The sequence below is a fragment of the Somniosus microcephalus genome, chromosome 2, assembly GCF_052327205.1.
Source record: "Somniosus microcephalus isolate GS21.2 chromosome 2, FLI_Smic_1.0, whole genome shotgun sequence".
Classification (NCBI taxonomy): Eukaryota; Metazoa; Chordata; class Chondrichthyes; order Squaliformes; family Somniosidae; genus Somniosus; species Somniosus microcephalus.
Window position 1 is genome coordinate 367,656,940 of NC_140988.1, and position 18,243 is coordinate 367,675,182.

General features: G+C 45.9%; 1 protein-coding gene across 1 annotated transcript; it reads right to left on the bottom strand.

Annotated features, from left to right (window-relative positions):
- Nucleotides 1-224: 224 nt before the first annotated feature.
- LOC147123751 (interleukin-12 subunit beta-like) lies at nt 225-16,877 on the bottom strand. The gene is made up of 6 exons (XM_085967093.1): nt 16,787-16,877; nt 7,317-7,553; nt 5,101-5,191; nt 4,179-4,375; nt 391-554; nt 225-284 (listed from the first exon to the last, which is right to left on the bottom strand). The coding sequence occupies exons 1-6, from the start codon at nt 16,875-16,877 to the stop codon at nt 225-227; spliced, it is 840 nt and encodes a 279-aa protein (XP_085823219.1).
- Between the last annotated feature and the right edge of the window lie 1,366 nt (nt 16,878-18,243).

Here is an 18,243-nt window from a genome sequence, read left to right on the forward strand (position 1 = left end):
CTGGAACTCGCTAACTAACAGCACTGTGGGAGTATCTTCACCACACGGACTGCAGCGGTTCAAGAAGAAGGTGGCTCACCACCACCTTCTCAGGGACAACTAGGGGATGGGCAATAAATGCTGGCCTTGCCAGCGACGCCCACATCCTATAAACATATTAAAAAAAAACGCTTATAATGTGCCAAGTAGGAAAAAATTAATCAATATGTAATAATTAGGTGACATCAAGCGTGGGTCTGCAGACTGTCGACTGGAAAAAGCAAGTAGGTGAGGAATTCTGCAGTCTTGAGATATTGCGAAAGATAAATTAGAGGAGCAAGATGTGGGGAATGTGGGGACGGCGAGTAATGAATTTACGTCAAGTAACCAGTTATAACGTGCTGCACTTACCTTGACAGAGTTGCCATGTTTATTGATAGGTCGGTACTCAATCTCAAAGACCAGTGGGAAATAGGAATATGGTTTAATCCAGTTGCACGGATACTGCCAGGAGACATTCAGCTTTTTCGGATTCCTTCGTGTGACCGTTATATTCTGCGGAGGGTCGGGCTTAACTGCGTCAGAAAGGAAAATATATATTTAGAAATGTAAAAAAAGTGACTGCAAAGCTCTATTTGCAGTTAAGAATCAATATCCAATAAAAAAAGAAAGACTTGCATTTATATAGCGCCTTTCACAACCTCAGGGGGTCCGAAAGCACTTTACAACCAATGAAGTACTTTTTGAAGTGGAGTCACTGTTGTAATTTAGGAAACACGGCAGCCAATTTGCGCACAGCAAGCTCCCACAGCCAGCAATATGATAATGACCAGATAACCTGTTTTAGTGATGTTTGTTGAGGGATAAATATTGCCATGGGATTTTTTACGTCCACCTGAGAGGGCAGATGAGGCCTCGGTTTAATGTCTCATTGGAAAGACGGCACTATTGACAGTGCAGCGCTCCCTCAGTACTGCACTGGGTGTGTCAGCCAAGACACCCTGGAGTGGGACCTGAACCCACGATCTTCTCACTGTGAGGCGTGAGTGCCACCAACTGAGTAGCTGAGCCATACTAATCAGGAAGCCCCCTGATTGGATCACCAGTCTGTGTTATATTAATAATTGGCAGTATTAAGGGTGATACATTTTCGCTCAATGTCCTTGGGTTAGGGAAGGAAATGTCGACTAGGGTTCCTACTCCTGCTGACTTAGCACCTGAAACTGCGGAACAGACCAGACTTAGATGTGAAGTCCCCTTGTGGTTGAATACTAGCCAACACTTACTGTCAAGGTTCATACAAGAATAATGGAGGAGTATCAGAAGGCAACTGGTTCCTAAAGAACCAAGCCCTGACAATAAATACCCAACCTACAGGAGAGAAGTACAGAGGAGGAAACTGGTGAGGAAAAGCTAAGGAAAGGGAGGGATTAGGTGGTGAGATAGGTTAGTCATTGGCTCTTCACCTCTGGACCCTCAAACATAACCCAGAACTTTTTTTATTTGTTCCGGTGATGTGGGCATCGCTGGCAAGGCCAGCATTTATTGCCCATCCCTATTTGCCCTTGAGAAGGTGGTGGTGAGCCGCCTTCTTGAACCGCTGCAGTCGTGTGGTGAAGGTGCTCCCACACAGTGCTGTTAGGGAGGGAGTTCCAGGATTTTGACCCAGCGACGATGAAAGAACGGCCGATATATTTCCAAGTCAGGATGGCGTGTGACTTGGAGGGGATGAAATGAAAGTTTCCTCTGTCTTCCGGCCATAGCGGTACGATGTGAGATGAGTTTGGACAGTGTCCGCCCAGTTTCACAGAATCACAGAAACCCCACAGTGCAGATAGAGGCCATTTCGGCCCATCGAGCCTGCACCGACACATATCCCACCCGATCCCCGTAACCCCTGCACCGACACATATCCCACCCGATCCCCGTAACCCCTACACCGACACATATCCCACCCTATCCCCGTAACCCCACGTATTTAATCCCCCTAACACTAAGGGTCAATTTATCATAGCCAATCATCCTAACCCGCACATCTTTGGACTGTGGGAGGAAACCGGAGCACCCGGAGGAAACCCACGCAAACACGGGGAGAATGTGCAAACTCCACACAAACTCCACACAGTTTGTAGTGACCATGGGTTGACAGAAAGTGCTTCGGTGACACTAATTGGCACTCAACTGGAAATCTCATTCAGCAAGTCCACAGGATGGGTTGTGGAAAGTTACACTGGTGCTCACATCTCAGTTTGGCTAAGGCATCGTTGAAGCATAGTGGAGAGAAGGGGCTTTGATCTGTGGCCGATAGTTGACTCTCTGAAAAAGGCACAGTCTTGTCTGGTCTTACGGCCTCTCATTTTCCTAAAGACACCTCTTATTTTCCTGATTTTTCATCCTACCAGCTGGTGCTAAAGAACCAGTGTCGGTGCTGCAAGATAAACTGCATTCCCAAAATCCGAAGTGTCTCATTCCCCAGGACAATCCTTCGCTCACCTTGATCACCACCACTGGCAAGGCAGCATTTATTGACCATCGCTGCTTGCCCTGAGTGCATTGAGTCAAAAAAGATAGTGTGAGACGTGAGGCATATGCAGGCCAGACCAGATAGATGTGACAGGTACCCTTCACCTGGACATTAGTGAGCCAATTGTGGGGGGTTTTCTGACAATCCAGCATTTTTCAAGGTCATTCATCACTGGTGCCAGCTCACAAGTGGCCCAATATACTAAATTCAACTTCAAAAACATGCCGCAGCAGCATTTACAGCTCATGACCTTTGGTTTGCATATTCTATGGCCTTCCGTATTCTCACAACTCTTTGTGCAAACAAATAAGCTTCTGCCAATTCCCATTCTTAATCTTCATAACGAGTTGTCGTGACCTGGAATGCGCTGGCTGAAAGGGTGGTGGAAGCAGATACAACAGTAACTTTCAAAAGGGAATCAGAAATCTGGGCACCGCACTTTAGGAAGGAGGCCAAGGCCTTGGAGAGGATCCAGAGGAGATTTACCAGAATGGTACCAGGGATGAAGGACTTCAGTTATGTGGAGAGACTGGAGAAGCTGGGATTGTTCTCCTTAAGAGTAGAGAAGGCTAAGGGGAGATTTAATAGTGGTGTTCAAAATTATGCAAGATTTTGATAGAGTAAATAAGGAGAAACTGTTTCCACTGGTAGGTGGGTCGTAACCAGAGGACACAGATTTAAGATAATTGGCAAAAGAACCAAAGGGGGAATGAGGAGAAAAAATTTACGCAGTGAGTTGTTATGATCTGAAATGCACTGCCTGAAAGGGCGGTGGAAGCTGATTCAATAATAACTTTCAAAAGAGAATTGAGATTTACATCGGATTACATGGCCATTCGGCCCAACCAGTCCATGCCGGCATTTATGCTCCACTCGAGCCTCCTCCCGTCTTTCCTCATCTAAATCTATCAGCGTAACCCTCGATTCCTTTCTCCCTCATATGCTTGTCCAGCCTCCCCTTTTAAATGCATCTCTACTATTCGCTTCAACCACTCCCTGTGGTAGCGAGTTCCACATTCTCACCGCTCTTTGGGTAAAGAAGTTTCTCCTGAATTCCCTATTGGATTTCTTGGTGGCTATTTTATATTGACAGCCTCTAGTTATGCTCTTCCCCACAAGTGGAAACACTCTCTCTGTATCCACTCTATCAAAACTTGAAAAGGAAAGATTTGCAGGGCTATGGGGGAAAGAACTGGGGGAGTGGGACGAATTGGACGGTGACATGAATTTTGTCATTCATGTGGAAATGACTTATGAAATAATACTGGGCGGCCTGCTGGTGGCGCTGTCCAGGGAGAGTATAAATACTCGGGCATGGGCCCAGCTTGCTCAGGACATTCTTTAACAGGAACTAGTGAAGGACACAACTAGATCTCCATGTTGAAAAACAGTTGATTAAAGCCTTGTTTAATACTCACACCAAGTGCCTCGTAGTTTTCTTACGTCAGACGGCTCTTTCAGCGAGCCGACAGAGGCACGTCGGGCCGAATGGCCTCCTTCTGCGCTGGCTGATTCTATGATTCTATAAAGTCGCTATGAAGCCCCTTCTGTTTTCAAGGAAACCCAGCTGCCTCCACAACTCTTTGGGGGCATTAACATTTACATTTGAACAGATATCTGTTGCTGCTCAGCCACTCCCAACCTCTGGGACTGCAAACGAAGCAGAGGGACTTACCAATATCTTCCATGTAAAACGTGGTTTGCAGCTTTTGGTATGAGACACTGTTCACGGCCTCCACCGTGAAAATGATGGGGCTGTACTCCTCTGCGTAAGGCGAGTAGTTCTCCTCAGCGAAAGTGTACTCGTGGTCGGTGCCGGTTTCGGAGTAATCCGTGGAATTACACTTGCAATCCGATTCCCTGTTGGAATTCCTGGGAATAGTGAGAGTGGGAAAGGCCTTCTCAGTAAATGGAGGTGAAGGAAAGAATGAGTGTCAACGGTGCTGGGACTGCTTTCTTGTTCTTCTTCGTCTTGTTACTTTAAACGTCAGATTACACACACACTCAGTTGTAGTAATCAGGTCTTTATTGAAACATCATACTATCCACAACCCGTATGAGTGCACCAGTCTTTTCATACTACACAAAACCAGTGTGAGCGAGCTGCTGAGACACACACTATCCCATTCCAGTGTGAGCTACTAAACAGTGTTCCCTTACATTTCTTATACTAAATTTTACCTTTGATCACAACATTCCATGCATACTACCAATAAATCCTGGATCATCAACGATACATACAAATGCCAACAGAATAACAACATCAACTAAACAACCGGACACTCAACTCTTCCAATTGTATTATTGCTGCAATAAAACTCTTCCATTTTATTATTACAAACACGAGTGTGCAAGCTAACACCTTCCAGGCCATTAGAGATATGGCTGTCGAGATTTTTGTGCTCAAGTCTCTGGAGTGGGACATGAACTCACAACCTTCTGACCCAGAGGTGAATATGCCACCTACTGAGCCACAGCTGAGCGTGTCAATTTTCCCCCCTCTAAGTAGGTGTTAAGTTGGGACTATGGGCAGTGGCACCTGTATGCATCTTCAATATGCTAAATTGAAAAAAGTTTTTTTTTAAAAAAACACTTACCTTCTGCAGTATTTTACATTGAAGATGGCTGGACCACGAGTTTGCCACCTGCAGGTGATGACACCATTTAACGTTTGGGCATGGCATTGCACTGGAAGACAAAGAGATACAGAGTGTTCAGTTCATGCGAGTTGGCTCCTGTCGCAAATTCTCTTCCTGCTCCCGCTGTGGCTTGGCGAGCTTGTTCTTGGCATGTAAGAGTCCTACGTCCGACCACCACCCCTCCCCCCCACCGACCAACATCATTAAAACCAGATTATCTGGTCGTTATTACATTGCTGTTTGTGGGAGCTTGCTGTGCGCAACCTGTGCCAAGTTAGTTGGTCTTAGCTGAGGGTGTGGTAATGCCACTATATTTGGCACCATGGCCCCCCAAATCGGGTTTAGTTGTCATTCCACTCTGTGGTCGACGGGCCCATTAGCACTCACCGTGCAGCCACCCGGAATGCTGTGACCTGTGTCCTCACCTGCAATAACGGCCCTATCTCCATCGTCCATGTACTCGCCAAGCTCCCCGTCCCAGAGAATTGACCTTAAAATTCTCATGCTCATTTTCAAATTCCCACCCCACCTCTGCCCTCTCCCCCAGCCCTCTCTTCCTTCAGGAAATCTCTGGTGCTCCAACACCAGCCTGCATCTAGTTCTCCACTGTCCGCCCCACAATCGGAAGCGTCTCCTCCAGCCACTTTGCTCCCCGCTCGAAACCTCATTCTCTCAGCATCTCTGTCTTGCTACCTCCCTCCTCGCCTTCAAAAAAAACATCCTGAACATCTTTAACTATGCTTCAATCCCTTCTTCCCTTCTTCCTTTTCCCTCCCCCACTCGTCAACCCAATTTCTGGTGCGCCTGAGTCCCCAGCACAAAAGTACCCAAACTCCAGAACTAACTGGACTAACTGTGTCTATCTGACTATACGCCACTTGTAAATTGCTTTTTATGCTGAAGTTAAAGAATAAAATGATTATAACCAGATCATTGAATTCGTTCCTACTCAAGTGAACAACAAAAGACAACATGTATAGAACCAAAGAAGCTTATATAGAACATAAAGCCCATGGTGTCTGTGGAGGTTCTTCATAGGAAGCCTAGCTTTCCCCCGGAGTTGCAACAGCACCATCTAGTTAAGGGTTTCCCTCTCCCACATTAGCCAATTATTATGGTCTGTCACCATGAGACTTCCAGTTAGTTCTAGGTACTTTCGTGCTGTGGATTCCAATTCACAAGAAATTGGATTGAGACTGTGCCAAACATCATTTAAGAAAATTGGCAAATAACCAGAGATGAGATAAGGAAAAAAAAAATTTCACGCAGCGAGTTGTTGTGCTCTGGAATGCGCTGCCTGAAAGGGCGGTGGAGGCAGATTCAAGAGTAACTTTCAAAAGGAAATTGGATAAATACTTGAAGGGGAAAAATTTGCAGGACTTTGAGGAAAGGGCAGGGAGAATGGGACTAATTAGATAGCAGGACTGTCTTATGAGGAGAGATTGGGTCGACTAGGCCTGTATTCACTAGAGTTTAGAAGGATGAGAGGGGGATCTCATTGAAACGTATAAAATTCTGACAGGGCTAGACAGACTGGATGCAGGGAGGATGTTTCCCTTGGCTGGGGGGGTCTAGAACGAGGGGTCACAGTCTCAGGATACGGGGTAGGACATTTAGGACTGAGATGAGGAGAAATTTCTTCACTCAGAGGGTGGTGAACCTGTGGAATTCTCTACCACAGAAGGCTGTGGAGGCCAAGTCACTGAATATATTTAAGAAGGAGATAGTCACAAAGGCATCAAGGGGTATGGGGAGAGAGCGGGAATATGGTATTGAAATAGAGGATCAGTCATGATCATATTGAATGGCGGAGCAGGCTCGAAGGGCCGAATGGCCTACTCCTGCTCCTATTTTTCTATGTTTCTTTTAAAGAGCTGGCACAGGCATGATGGGCTAAATAGCCTCCTTCTGTGTTGTGTTGTATCATTCTGTGATTGAAACAGTGCTGTTTTTTATCCCATGGTACTGGATTGGATTCAATGCCAGTCTCCCAGGGCTGAAAGGACACTGAGGTACCAACGGATGCCAATGTTTGTGGAGTGGTGCCCTCACAAAGAGTTGGCGCCTTCAGGAGCGGAGGAGAGGAAATTGCACGAGGAGTGGAGGGGCTATTTGAAAATAACGAAAGCTAGGACAGAAAGTGGCCGATCGACGTTTCTCCACCGCCACCTTACCTTCTTTGCTGAGGAAGATGGGCGATTGGTCCTTTTCGCTGATGACCAAGTAGGTGTGTTTCACCATGCTACCGTTCTGCCAACACGTGTAGTTCCCGGCAACTGGCTGGTCCACGTTCTCCAGGGTGAACTGCCTCGAGGCCTGAAGAGTCTCTCCGTCCTGTTTCCAGGTGACCTCCGCGTGCGGTGACGCTTCGCAGCTCAGATTGACGCTCGCCGTCCTTTCCACAATGGTCACTGGAATCAGAAGGAGACGGTCACGTGGGAGAGAAAACCAAAGTCAGCCACGGCTCTGTGGCTATCACTCTCGCTCACTGCGTCGGAAGGTCGTGGGTTCGTAGCCCCACGCCAGAGACTTGAACGCAAAACAAAAATCTAGGCTGGCAAACCCAATAGAGTGCTGAGGGAGCGTGCACTGTCGGAGCTGCTATCATTCCGACGAGACATTAAACTGAGGCCCCATCTGCCCTCTCAAGTAGACGTAAAAGATCCCATGGTGCTATTTAGAAGAAGAGCAGGGGAGTTCTCCCCGGTGTCCTGGCCAATATTTATCCCTCAACCACCACCTCTGAAACAGATTATTGAGTCATAATCTCATTGCTGTTTGTGGGACCTTGCTGTGCACAAATTAACTGTTGCATTTCTTACATTGCAACAGTGACTACACTTTAAAAGTACTTACTTGGCTGTAAAGCGCTTTGGGACGTCCTGAGGTCATGGAAGGTGCGGTATAAATGCAAGTTCTTTCTTTCTTGCTTTTATCATTCTTGATTTTATCTTGCACGTGCCACAAAGTTTTGCCATGAAACTTGTGTGCTTATAACTCCAACACTGACTAGCTTGATGCCTCACTATTTACTCAGGAATTTGATTCCCTGTTGAAACCAAACTCTTTGTATCCATCGGAGGATGTGCATTAATGCAGCACCCTATCTCCACTGACTGCGAAGAGTGCTTCGCACGCAGTGAACGTTTCTGAAGAGCAGTCACCGCTGTTGTGAAGACAGTAGGTTTCCCTTTGAATATGCTGATCTACTCAGGCTAACTACATCCTGAAACATAATGAGAGTTTGCAGCTTCCAGAAAATCTTATATTGGGAAAAACAAAATCCATCCTGTGCGGGGTTTTGTGTAAGCTCACACAGCAGCTATTTCTCCAGTTAGCAACGTTTTACAAACAAGAAGCAATCAGATGAGAGACAAGGTAATCTGGGCGGGCTTTCTTTGATGGTGCTGGTTGAAGGAGGAATATTGGCCAGGACATCAGGAAAACTCCCTGCTCTTCTTCGAATAGTGCCACGGGATCTTCAGTCCGCAAGCCTGACCCTGAGCCTCCGGTCGCCTGTCGCTTTAATTCTCCGCTCCACTTGCACTCTGACCTCTCTGTCCTCAGCCTCCTACACTGTTCCAATGAAGCTCAACGTAAGCTCGAGGAACAGCACCTCATCTTCCAATTAGGCACTTTACAGCCCTTCTGGACTCAACATCGAATTCAACAATTTCAGATTATAACCTCTGCCCTCATTTTTTTGGACAGCAGCTGTTTGTAATGATTCTGCTATTCCCATTTATACCTCTTCTAGACCAATCTTTTGTTTCTTTACTTGTCCCATTACCATCTTGTTTTGCCTCGCACCATCATCCCTTTTGTCTTTTAATCTCTCCTGCCTTCCACCCTATCACAGGTCTTCCCTTTTGTTCTTTCCTCCCCTCCCCCCTTTCCCCGCCCCTGCACTTGCTTAAAACCTGTTACATCTCTAATTTTTTCCAGTTCTGACGAAAGGTCATCGACCTGAAACGTTAACTCTGTTTCTCTCTCCACAGATGCTGCCTGACCTGCTGAGCATTTCCAGCCATTTTCTGTTTTTATTTCATCGGATCTTCAACCTGACCCGCTGGAACAGGGAGGCAGGACATGTGTTTAACGTCTCATCTGAAAGACGGCACCTCCAACAATGCAGCACCCCCTCACCAGAGTGTCAGCCTAGGTTAGGAGCTCAAGCCCTAGTCATAGAGTCATAACGGCACAGAAGGAGGCCATTCAGCCCATCGGGTCCGTGCCAGCTCTCTGTAGAGCAATCCAGTCAGGCCCATTCCCCCGCTCTATCCCCGTAGCCCTGCAAGTGTAGGCTTGAAGAGAAGCCGACAGCTACGCAGAAAAGGGCTCTCAAATCCCCAGCTGATTCCAACCCTTCTGTGGTTGCCAAACATCCCTATATACAAGGTTCCGCCCCTCACCCACAACTTATTTGGCTTTTAAAGGTCGTAAGACGAGTTGTAAGAGTCTGAATAGATTGGGTCCACTCCCAGTGAAATTCCCCCAAGGTTACAAATACGGGAGATTCCCCTTTGAACAGGATGATATTCGACATCTCTAAATGCAAAGGAATTGCTTCTTGCATCAATACTAATAGAAATATTACCATAACACATTCATCTTCTGTGTAGCTTCCTATGCAGTTTGTAGAATTATATAGAAATCGCAACATGGAAACGGGTCATTCGGCCTAATCAATCCGTCAGTAAATAGCGAGCAAATAAATCTAATCACATTTACTCACCCTGTATCCATAACCTCTCACCCACCTCCTCCTTCACCCACCTATCCATAACCTCTCACCCCCCTCCTCCTTCACCCACCTATCCATAACCTCTCACCCCCCTCCTCCTTCACCCACCTACCCATAACCTCTCACCCCCCTCCTCCTTCACCCACCTATCCATAACCTCTCACTCCCCTCCTCCTTCACCCACCTATCCAATCTAATCTTGAATATCGACAGAGTTTCTGCCTCAACCACTAACCCTTGAAGTAAATTCTGCAGCCTCATAACTCTCCGTGTGACGCAATTACTCCTGCCCTCTGTTCTAAATCTCTCATGTTTCATTTTGTTCTAAGGCCCCCCCTCCCTCGGTCGAGATTCCTCAGGTATCGCCAAAAGTTTGCTTCGATCTACCCCACCCCATCCTTTCATAACTTCACCCCATAATCTGCCTTGTTCTAACGGGAAAAAAGCCTCAATTTTTTCAAGTCTTTCTTCATATTTGCTTTTCCTCATAACCAGGCAACATCCTACTAAAATAACAACAGAAAATGCTGGAAACACTCAGCAGGTTAGGCAGCATAGAAACATAGAAGATAGGAGCAGGAGTAGGCCATTCGGCCCCTCGAGCCTGCTCCGCCATTCAATTAGATCATGCTGATCATCCAAATTCAGTACCCTGTCCCTGCCTTCTCCCCATATCCCTTGATTCCTTTAGCCTTAAGAAATATATCTAACTCCTTCTTGAATATATTTAATGAATTGGCCTCAACTGCCTTGTGTGGTAGAGAATTCCACAGGTTCACCACTCTCTGGGTGAAGAAATTCCTCCTCATCTCAGTCCTAAATGGCTTACCCCTTATCCTTAGACTGTGACCCCTGGTTCGAGGAGAGAGAAACAGAGACAACATTTCGAGTTGAACCCTTTGTCCTGAAGCTCTGACGAAGGGTCCCCGACTCGAAACGTTGACTCTGTTTCTCTCTCCTCGCTGCTGCCTGACCTGCTGAGTGATTCCCGCGTTTTCTGTTGTTATTTCAGATTTCCAGCATCCGCAGTATTTTATTATAACATCCTACTAAATCTGCATTGTACTCTCGCTAAAGCCTCAATATCCTTCCTATGGTGTGGAGCCCAACCCTGTATTCTAACTGAGGTCTTATTAAGGTTTTATATAGGTTCATTATTATCTCGTGGGCTTTTATATTCTATAGCTCGTGATAAAACCTGGAATCCCATTAGCTTTTTTTTACAGCCTTATTAATCGGAGTTTCTGCCTTTAATGTCCTCTGAACGTGTACCCTCGACATCCCTCTGCTCTTCCACAGCACCGAGCCTTCTCCCATTCTGAGTTTAATTAACGTTGTTACTTTAGTTTTATTCGTTCATGGGATGTGGGTGTCGCTGGCAAGGCCAGGATTTATTGCCCATCCCTAATTGCCCTTGAGAAGGTGGTGGTGAGCCACCTTCTTGAACCGCTGCAGTCCGTGTGGTGAAGGTACTCCCACAGTGCTGTTAGGGAGGGAGTTCCAGGGTTTTGACCCAGCGACGATGAAGGAACGGCAATATATTTCCTAGTTAGGATGGTGTGTGACTTGGAGGGGAACTTGGAGGTGGTGGTGTTCCCATGTGCCTGCTGCCCTTGTCCTTCTAGGTGGAAGAGGTCGCGGGTTTGGGAGGTGCTGCCCAAGAAGCCTTGGCGAGTTGCTGCAGTGCATCTGGTAGATGCTACACACTGCAGACATGGTACGCCGGTGGTGGAGGGAGTGAATGTTTAAGGTGGTGGATGGGTGACACATTTTGGTTTGTTTTACTGCCCAGCGCCCCCCCCCCCCCCCCACCGGCCCCGCTCCTCCCCACACCCCCTGACCACTCCCATCATATCAATAACCCTCTCCAGCTTCCTTTGGTCTTCTAAGGAATCATCTGCAAATCTCGGCACCCTCTAATCCTATATCCTCGTCGCTTGAATATCTGAACCCGAGACACTTACAGCTCTCTGGATATCTGTCCAACGCGGAGCAACAGCCCAACATAACGACGGAAGCGAGCAGGCAAATAGAGAAGGACCACATCTAAAGCAGGAGAGAAAGAGACACGCTCAGTAACATCCTCTATCACAACAGCATTGTAAATGCACAATCCCTACTCAAAACAGCTTCTGTTGCCACTTTTCCAATTGATTATATCTTATCGCTCTGCTATTAGCCACCTAATCCTTTTTTTAAAAGTTCCATTATTTTACATATCTGTTCAGGGCATTAAAATAAATTCCTGTTTATTCTTCTTTTATTCTGTTAATGTTCTAATTAGACATTCTCTCAGTACCTCCGGCACTTTGGGTTTGAAACCTGCAAGTACTCAAAACCAGCAGACTCAAGCTATACTGCTGGCTCTGACCAGTGCATGGATGCTTACACACCCTCTCTCTCACCGACTCTCTCCCTCGCTATTTCTTTTTCCATCCATAAATCTGTGGACTCCAATCTCAGTCTCTCTCTGTCTGTTTGCTCTGTCTTTCTCTCTCACTGTCTCTTTCCACTCTTTCTGGATCCTTTCTTTTGCTCTGTCTCTCCCCTTTGTCAGTCTCCCTTTTTCCATTTGTGTGTGTGTGTCTCTCTCTCTCCACTTAGTTTCTCTGATAGTTTCTCTCATTTTCTGCCAGTGTTTTGCATCTCCTACTTTCTCTCTGTTTCTCTCTCTCTCACTTGCGCTACCAGGTTTCCACTGTCTCATTTTTCTCTCATCAAGTTTTGCTCTCTTATTTTCTCTGCCAGCTTTGCTCTCTCATTCAGTTTGTCGGTGTTTCTCTCATCTGTTTCACCATCTTTCTCTGCTCCCTCCCAATTTTCAGCTCTCTCACCCCCTCTCCCTCTGTCCATCTTATTCTCTGTTTCTTTTACCGTCTCCCTCATCTCTGCCTCTCGGATGATACGTAAAACCGAGGCCCCGTCTGCCCTCTCAGGTGGAAGTAAAAGATCCCAAGTCGCTATTTCGAAGAAGAGCAGGGAAGTTCTCCCTGGTGTCCTGGCCAATATTTATTCCTCAATCAACATCACCAAAGACAGATTATCTGGCCATTATCACATTGCTGTTTGTGGGAGCTTGCTGTGTGTAAATTGGCTGCCGCGTTTCCCACATTACAACAGTGACTACACTTCAAAAGGTACTTCATTGGCTGTGAAGCACTTTGAGACATCCAGTGGTCCTGAACTGTGATGTAGAAATGCAAAGACTTTCTTGCTTTCTTTCTTTCTTTCTCTTTCCCAATCTCGCTCACTTACATCTCACTCTGTCTCTAGTTTTTTTTCTCCTTCCACTTTAATCCCGGACTTGACGCTCTGTCCTCTCCCCTCCGGACAGCCAGTTCCAGACAGCAGTCAGTGCGACCCCTTACCTGCGCTGGACTGACATGAGTTGGGTGGTTGAGTTATCTCCGGGCAAACACTGCTCTGATCGCAGACACTCAGATACATCTAAAGCAGCTAAAGAAAATTACCGCAAGCAGGCTCTTGCCGAGGGGAAATTAGGAAGAGGATCAGAAACCTGCGAGTGACTGAGACCAAGTAGAGAGTTCATGCTCGCTGAGATGGGAATGACATTTTAATCAGCACAGTGTTTTAATGGGCTTTATGTTGTAGAGATGTTGAGAAACGTTGGAGAGATGTAGCGCTGTACACTGGAGGGATACAGCCCTGGGCATGGGTTATATAGAGCACTGGTCATGGGACAGATACAGCACTGTGTAGGGGATAGATACAGCACTGGGCATGGGACAGATACAGCACTGTGTATGGGACAGATACAGCACTGGGCATGGGACAGATACAGCACTGTGTATGGGACAGATACAGCACTGGGCATGGGACAGATACAGCACTGTGTATGGGACAGACACTGCACTGTGTAGGGGACAGATACAGCCCTGGGCATGGGCTATATAGAGCACTGGTCATGGGACAGATACAGCACTGGGCATGGGGCAGATACAGCACTGTGTAGGGGACAGATACAGCACTGTGTATGGGACAGATACAGCACTGGGCATGGGACAGATACAGCACTGTGTATGGGACAGATACAGCACTGTATATGGGACAGATACAGCATTGTGTATGGGACAGATACAGCTCTGGGGCAGAGAATTCCAAAGATTCACAACCCTCTGAGTGAAGAAATTCCTCCTCATCTCGGTCTTGAAAGACCGACCCCTTATCCTGAGACTATGCCCCCTAGTTCCAGCCTAGTTACTCCTGAAATACCATATAAAATCGCTCACCCCTCCACTGAATAGTTACCATGGACCCTTACCCATGGACTTCAAGCCAAGAACAATTACCCATTACCATCAACCCTACAAGCTTCCACCTGTGGACCTCTGCCATCCACAGTGGCCAACAAAAGCTTATCTAGAAAACCCAAAGCACCAGCAGCCACCCCCCCCACCCCGACCCATTCAGGAACTACCCCCTGAACCTCTGCCTATGGATCAGCAGTCTTTTACTCCCACCCATTATTTACCAATGAACATCCTACCAATGAATGTCCAACCACCAGGGACTGATGCCACAGAGCTGCTGGAGTTTGGAGACACAGGTTCAATACTAGGCAGTAGGTGTCAACTGTGGCTCAGTCGGGTCGCACTCTCGCCCCTGAGTTAGAAGGTGGTGGGTTCAAGCCCTGCTCCAGAGACTTGACTAGGCTGACACTCCAGTGCAGCACTGAGGGAGTGCAGCACTGTCAGAAAGTGCCGTCTTTCAGATGAGAGGTTTAAACCGAGGTCCTGTCTGCCCTCTCAGGTGGGCGGAAAAGATCCCACAACATTGTTTCAAAGAACGGGGGAGTTTGTCCTGGTGTCCTGGGCAATATTTATCCTTCAGCCAACATCACTAAAAAAAAAATTATCAGGTCATTATCTCATTGCTGTTTGTGAGACTTTGCTGTATGGAAATTGGCTGTTGCATTTCTTACTCCCACATGCAGTCAAACAATGGTCAGATAACCATTTTTTTTTGATTGAAGAGATTAATGTTGGCCGGAACTCTGAGAGAAGTTCCCTAGTCTGTTTTGAATAGTGCTATGGAATCTTCTTGTGCCCACCAAGAGAGCCTTGACTTTAAACTCTCATTCGAAAGATGGAACTTCCAACAATCTCTTGGTACATACTGAAGAATCACTCCTAGTTTTGTGCTCAAGTCTCTGGAGTGGAGCTTGAACCGACAACCTTCTGGCTCAGAGGCAAGAGTGCTACCCACCAAGCCATATTTTGGCTCTAGCCCACTCATTCACACCATAGTTTGATGGTAGTGCGAATAAATGGGTTGGAGCTAAATCATTCAAAGACATTCAAAAAATGGATTGAACCAAACGCAATGAGGGAAGAAGAAGAATCAAAAGTAGAACAATAATCAAAAGTAGAACAATAAAGCAAATAATCTAAGAAAAATAGGCAAACTTCCAGAAGAACACTGCTAACGTAAGGAGTGGGGAGAGAACGGAGAGAGAGAGGGAAAGAAACAGAGTGAAACATAAAAGATGAGAAGATGGAGAGAAAAGTAAACTAAATTAAAGAAAGATGTGGCACTGAGAAACAATTATATTTAGTAAAGGGAAAAGTAATGGTTTCAAATTTTATATCAATGCAAACCTCGAAAGAAATTAAGCAAGAGAGAATGTTTATAAAGAACCCATTTACACATTGCTTAAACTTAACAAACGTTTGAATTAGTTTTTTGAAATGAGTTATTAATGATTTTTTTTTTGACAATTACAGACGCGGTGTTACTGCTAAAGGATGGGCTCAATGCCTTGGAATAACAATTCCCCATCTCCTACTTTAATGGAGCCAACTTGTATTTTTCACTGAGATTCACAGCCTCTGCTAAAATAGCAGACAGAGGACTATCATACCAGTGTCTCACGTGTCTGTCCGCTCAGATTGCCAACGGTAAAACCTGGGGCTTTAATTATTAAGTTTGATCAATTGAACAGGAAATAAAAACGGAAGAATTGAAATGAGTATTTGTGTGGACAAATTTGTGTTTTCTTACTGCAGATCAGAGAGCGTTCGCTGGGCACTACAAGACTTGAATGCGTGCCCACGTGCCCAGAGCTGCCGGCATAACCCCGCTTGTAAACTGCGTTATACTCTGAAGAAATTATACTCTGCTTTTAGATTGGTTTTTTTTAATGTTAAAGTAGAAAAAAATCAAGTGATTATAACCATGAGACTGAATTCTTTACTACGCAACTGAACAACAGAAGATTGTTTGAAACAACAGAGACAGAGCTCAATGACCAACTGGTGCAGCTTAGCTTTGCTCTTGACCATTTAGCCTTGGACGTGATAGTAGCTTTAACAACAGCTTAAATCTCGCTACCAAATAGCAGATGACAAAAAATCTGCAACAATTCAACAAGAGCGACTCAATCTATGGTGCGGATGAATTTATAAAACCGGTTTTGTTTTGAAAGATTTTTGAATTGTTTTACGAAACCTGTCAGAAACCCTCAAATGTCAAACATTTGCTCTGTAGTTCACCTTAATTACAGGACTGTTACGAATAATTAATAATTCTGTCCACATAACAATAGTGACTCCACTTTAAACAATACTCATTTCATTGGATTGGGAGATGTCGGAGGTGTCCTGCAAAAAGTAGTGCAATTTAAAGGCAAGCTTCTTTTCTCTTTCTATAATAATGTTTTAATTAAAAAATTCCTGACTGGAGTTAAACCAAACAGATCTAAGAGAATTGAGCATGTTACAAAGACTATTACAAAAAAAGCAGATAAAGCGTAATTGTATATATTTTAAGGGTAGGGAACCATAAATTGACACTGAAAATAAATTATGATCTAGTTGGTACACAAGCATATTTACTCATGGCTATCAGATATTCCTGAACTTAAAGTGCAGTTTCACCTACCTTTGCTGCCTTTGCCTGTCCTTACTGAAAGCAGAGTTGCTTTGGTGGTATTCTGTAGCCTTCGATTGACAGTGGATGATGTTTTATACATGATTACGCCCCCTCATACCAAAAATGGATTACGCCAACCCAGGCCAGATGACACAAAAAAAATTCTTCCATTTCTAGGAACTTTCAGAGCAGAAAGAAAATTGAAAACCCCTCAGCCAGGTTAATAATGACTCCCACTGTTCAATTATTCAATGCATAGGCATTAGCAACAGCCATCGAGAATGAATACAAGTTCCTTCCTGTCCCATCCCCTGCCTTACTCTCTTCCCCCACCCACAGGCACCACCACACCACAAGAAGAAATGGGTTTTCATTCTAAAATGCCACCGTCATCTCTATTTGCTCAGAGATCCTTGCACTACAAGGTCATCCGTATCTCCTTCAGCCTTCGCCCCCCCCCCCCCTCCTACCATCTGCAAGGCTCTCTGGACCCAGTGACCACTGCTTCTCCCTTCCTCTCGTTTGGCTTTCCTACTCCAATCGACCCTGGGACTACCTTCCGCTCAGGTTTCCAAAAAGAAAAGAAAAAGTAAATCATCCGAGGGAACGTCTGCCAAACAGTGCCGGGAAATCCAGACTCACCATCACAAGCAGAGTTGGGAGGGGAGGGAATCAGGAATGACTGAAGAGAAGGCAAAATGTTGATGAATGCACATAGTACAAGTGGCAGGCATGGAATGGACATACAGTGCTGCAAAATTATGAGGACTGGCAGTCTCACCTTATAGAGGGCTTATAGATGACTCCCAACCTTATAGAAAGAAAGAAATGCATCGATATAGTGCCTTTCTCAACCTCAGGCTGTCACAAAGCGCGTTACAACAATGAGGTACTTTGTAGAAGGGTGGTCACTGTTGTAGGAAATGTGGCAGGCAAGTTGCACACAGTAAGGTCCCTCCGACAGTGCGGCACTCCCTCAGTACTGCACTGGGAGTGTCAGTCTCGCTTTTTGTGCTCGCAATCTCTGGAGTGGGACTTGGAACCCACAAACCTTCTAACTTAGTAGGTGAGAGCGCTACCACTGAGCAAGGCGGGCAGATTATAGACTTGAGTTTGAATGCAGCCCAGACTGATTAGGTGAAAGTCTCCTTTGTTTGTTATCAGAAAGGTGGTCACTGGTCCCATGTCATTTTGTTATTCTCATATCCTGTTGCTAGCGGACATGTGCCACAGTGCAACTACCCCCATGAGTCAACACTATAACCTGCTTATCTGCGAGTTTCATTGAGAAATGTCACATGACCGGTTGGTGCCAGAATTGGAAATGTCACACTGCAAGGAGATGCTCTTCTGGGAATTAGGGTGAAGGCACGCTACTGGGATGGAGAACAGGAGCTTTAGCCCTGAGATTCCTGGCCCTCCGCTCTGCTCGTGCAGATGCGGTGGAGCTGAAGCAACACCTGCCC

Coding starts and splice junctions, on each gene's coding strand:
- LOC147123751 (XM_085967093.1), bottom strand. CDS start 16,877: ATGTATAAAACATCATCCACTGTCAATCGAAGGCTACAGAATACCACC. Junction 5,192..7,316: donor CATCTTCCTCAGCAAAGAAG/GTAAGGTGGCGG, acceptor TTTGTCTTCCAG/TGCAATGCCATGCCCAAACG. Junction 285..390: donor AACATGGCAACTCTGTCAAG/GTAAGTGCAGCA, acceptor CAATATCTCAAG/ACTGCAGAATTCCTCACCTA.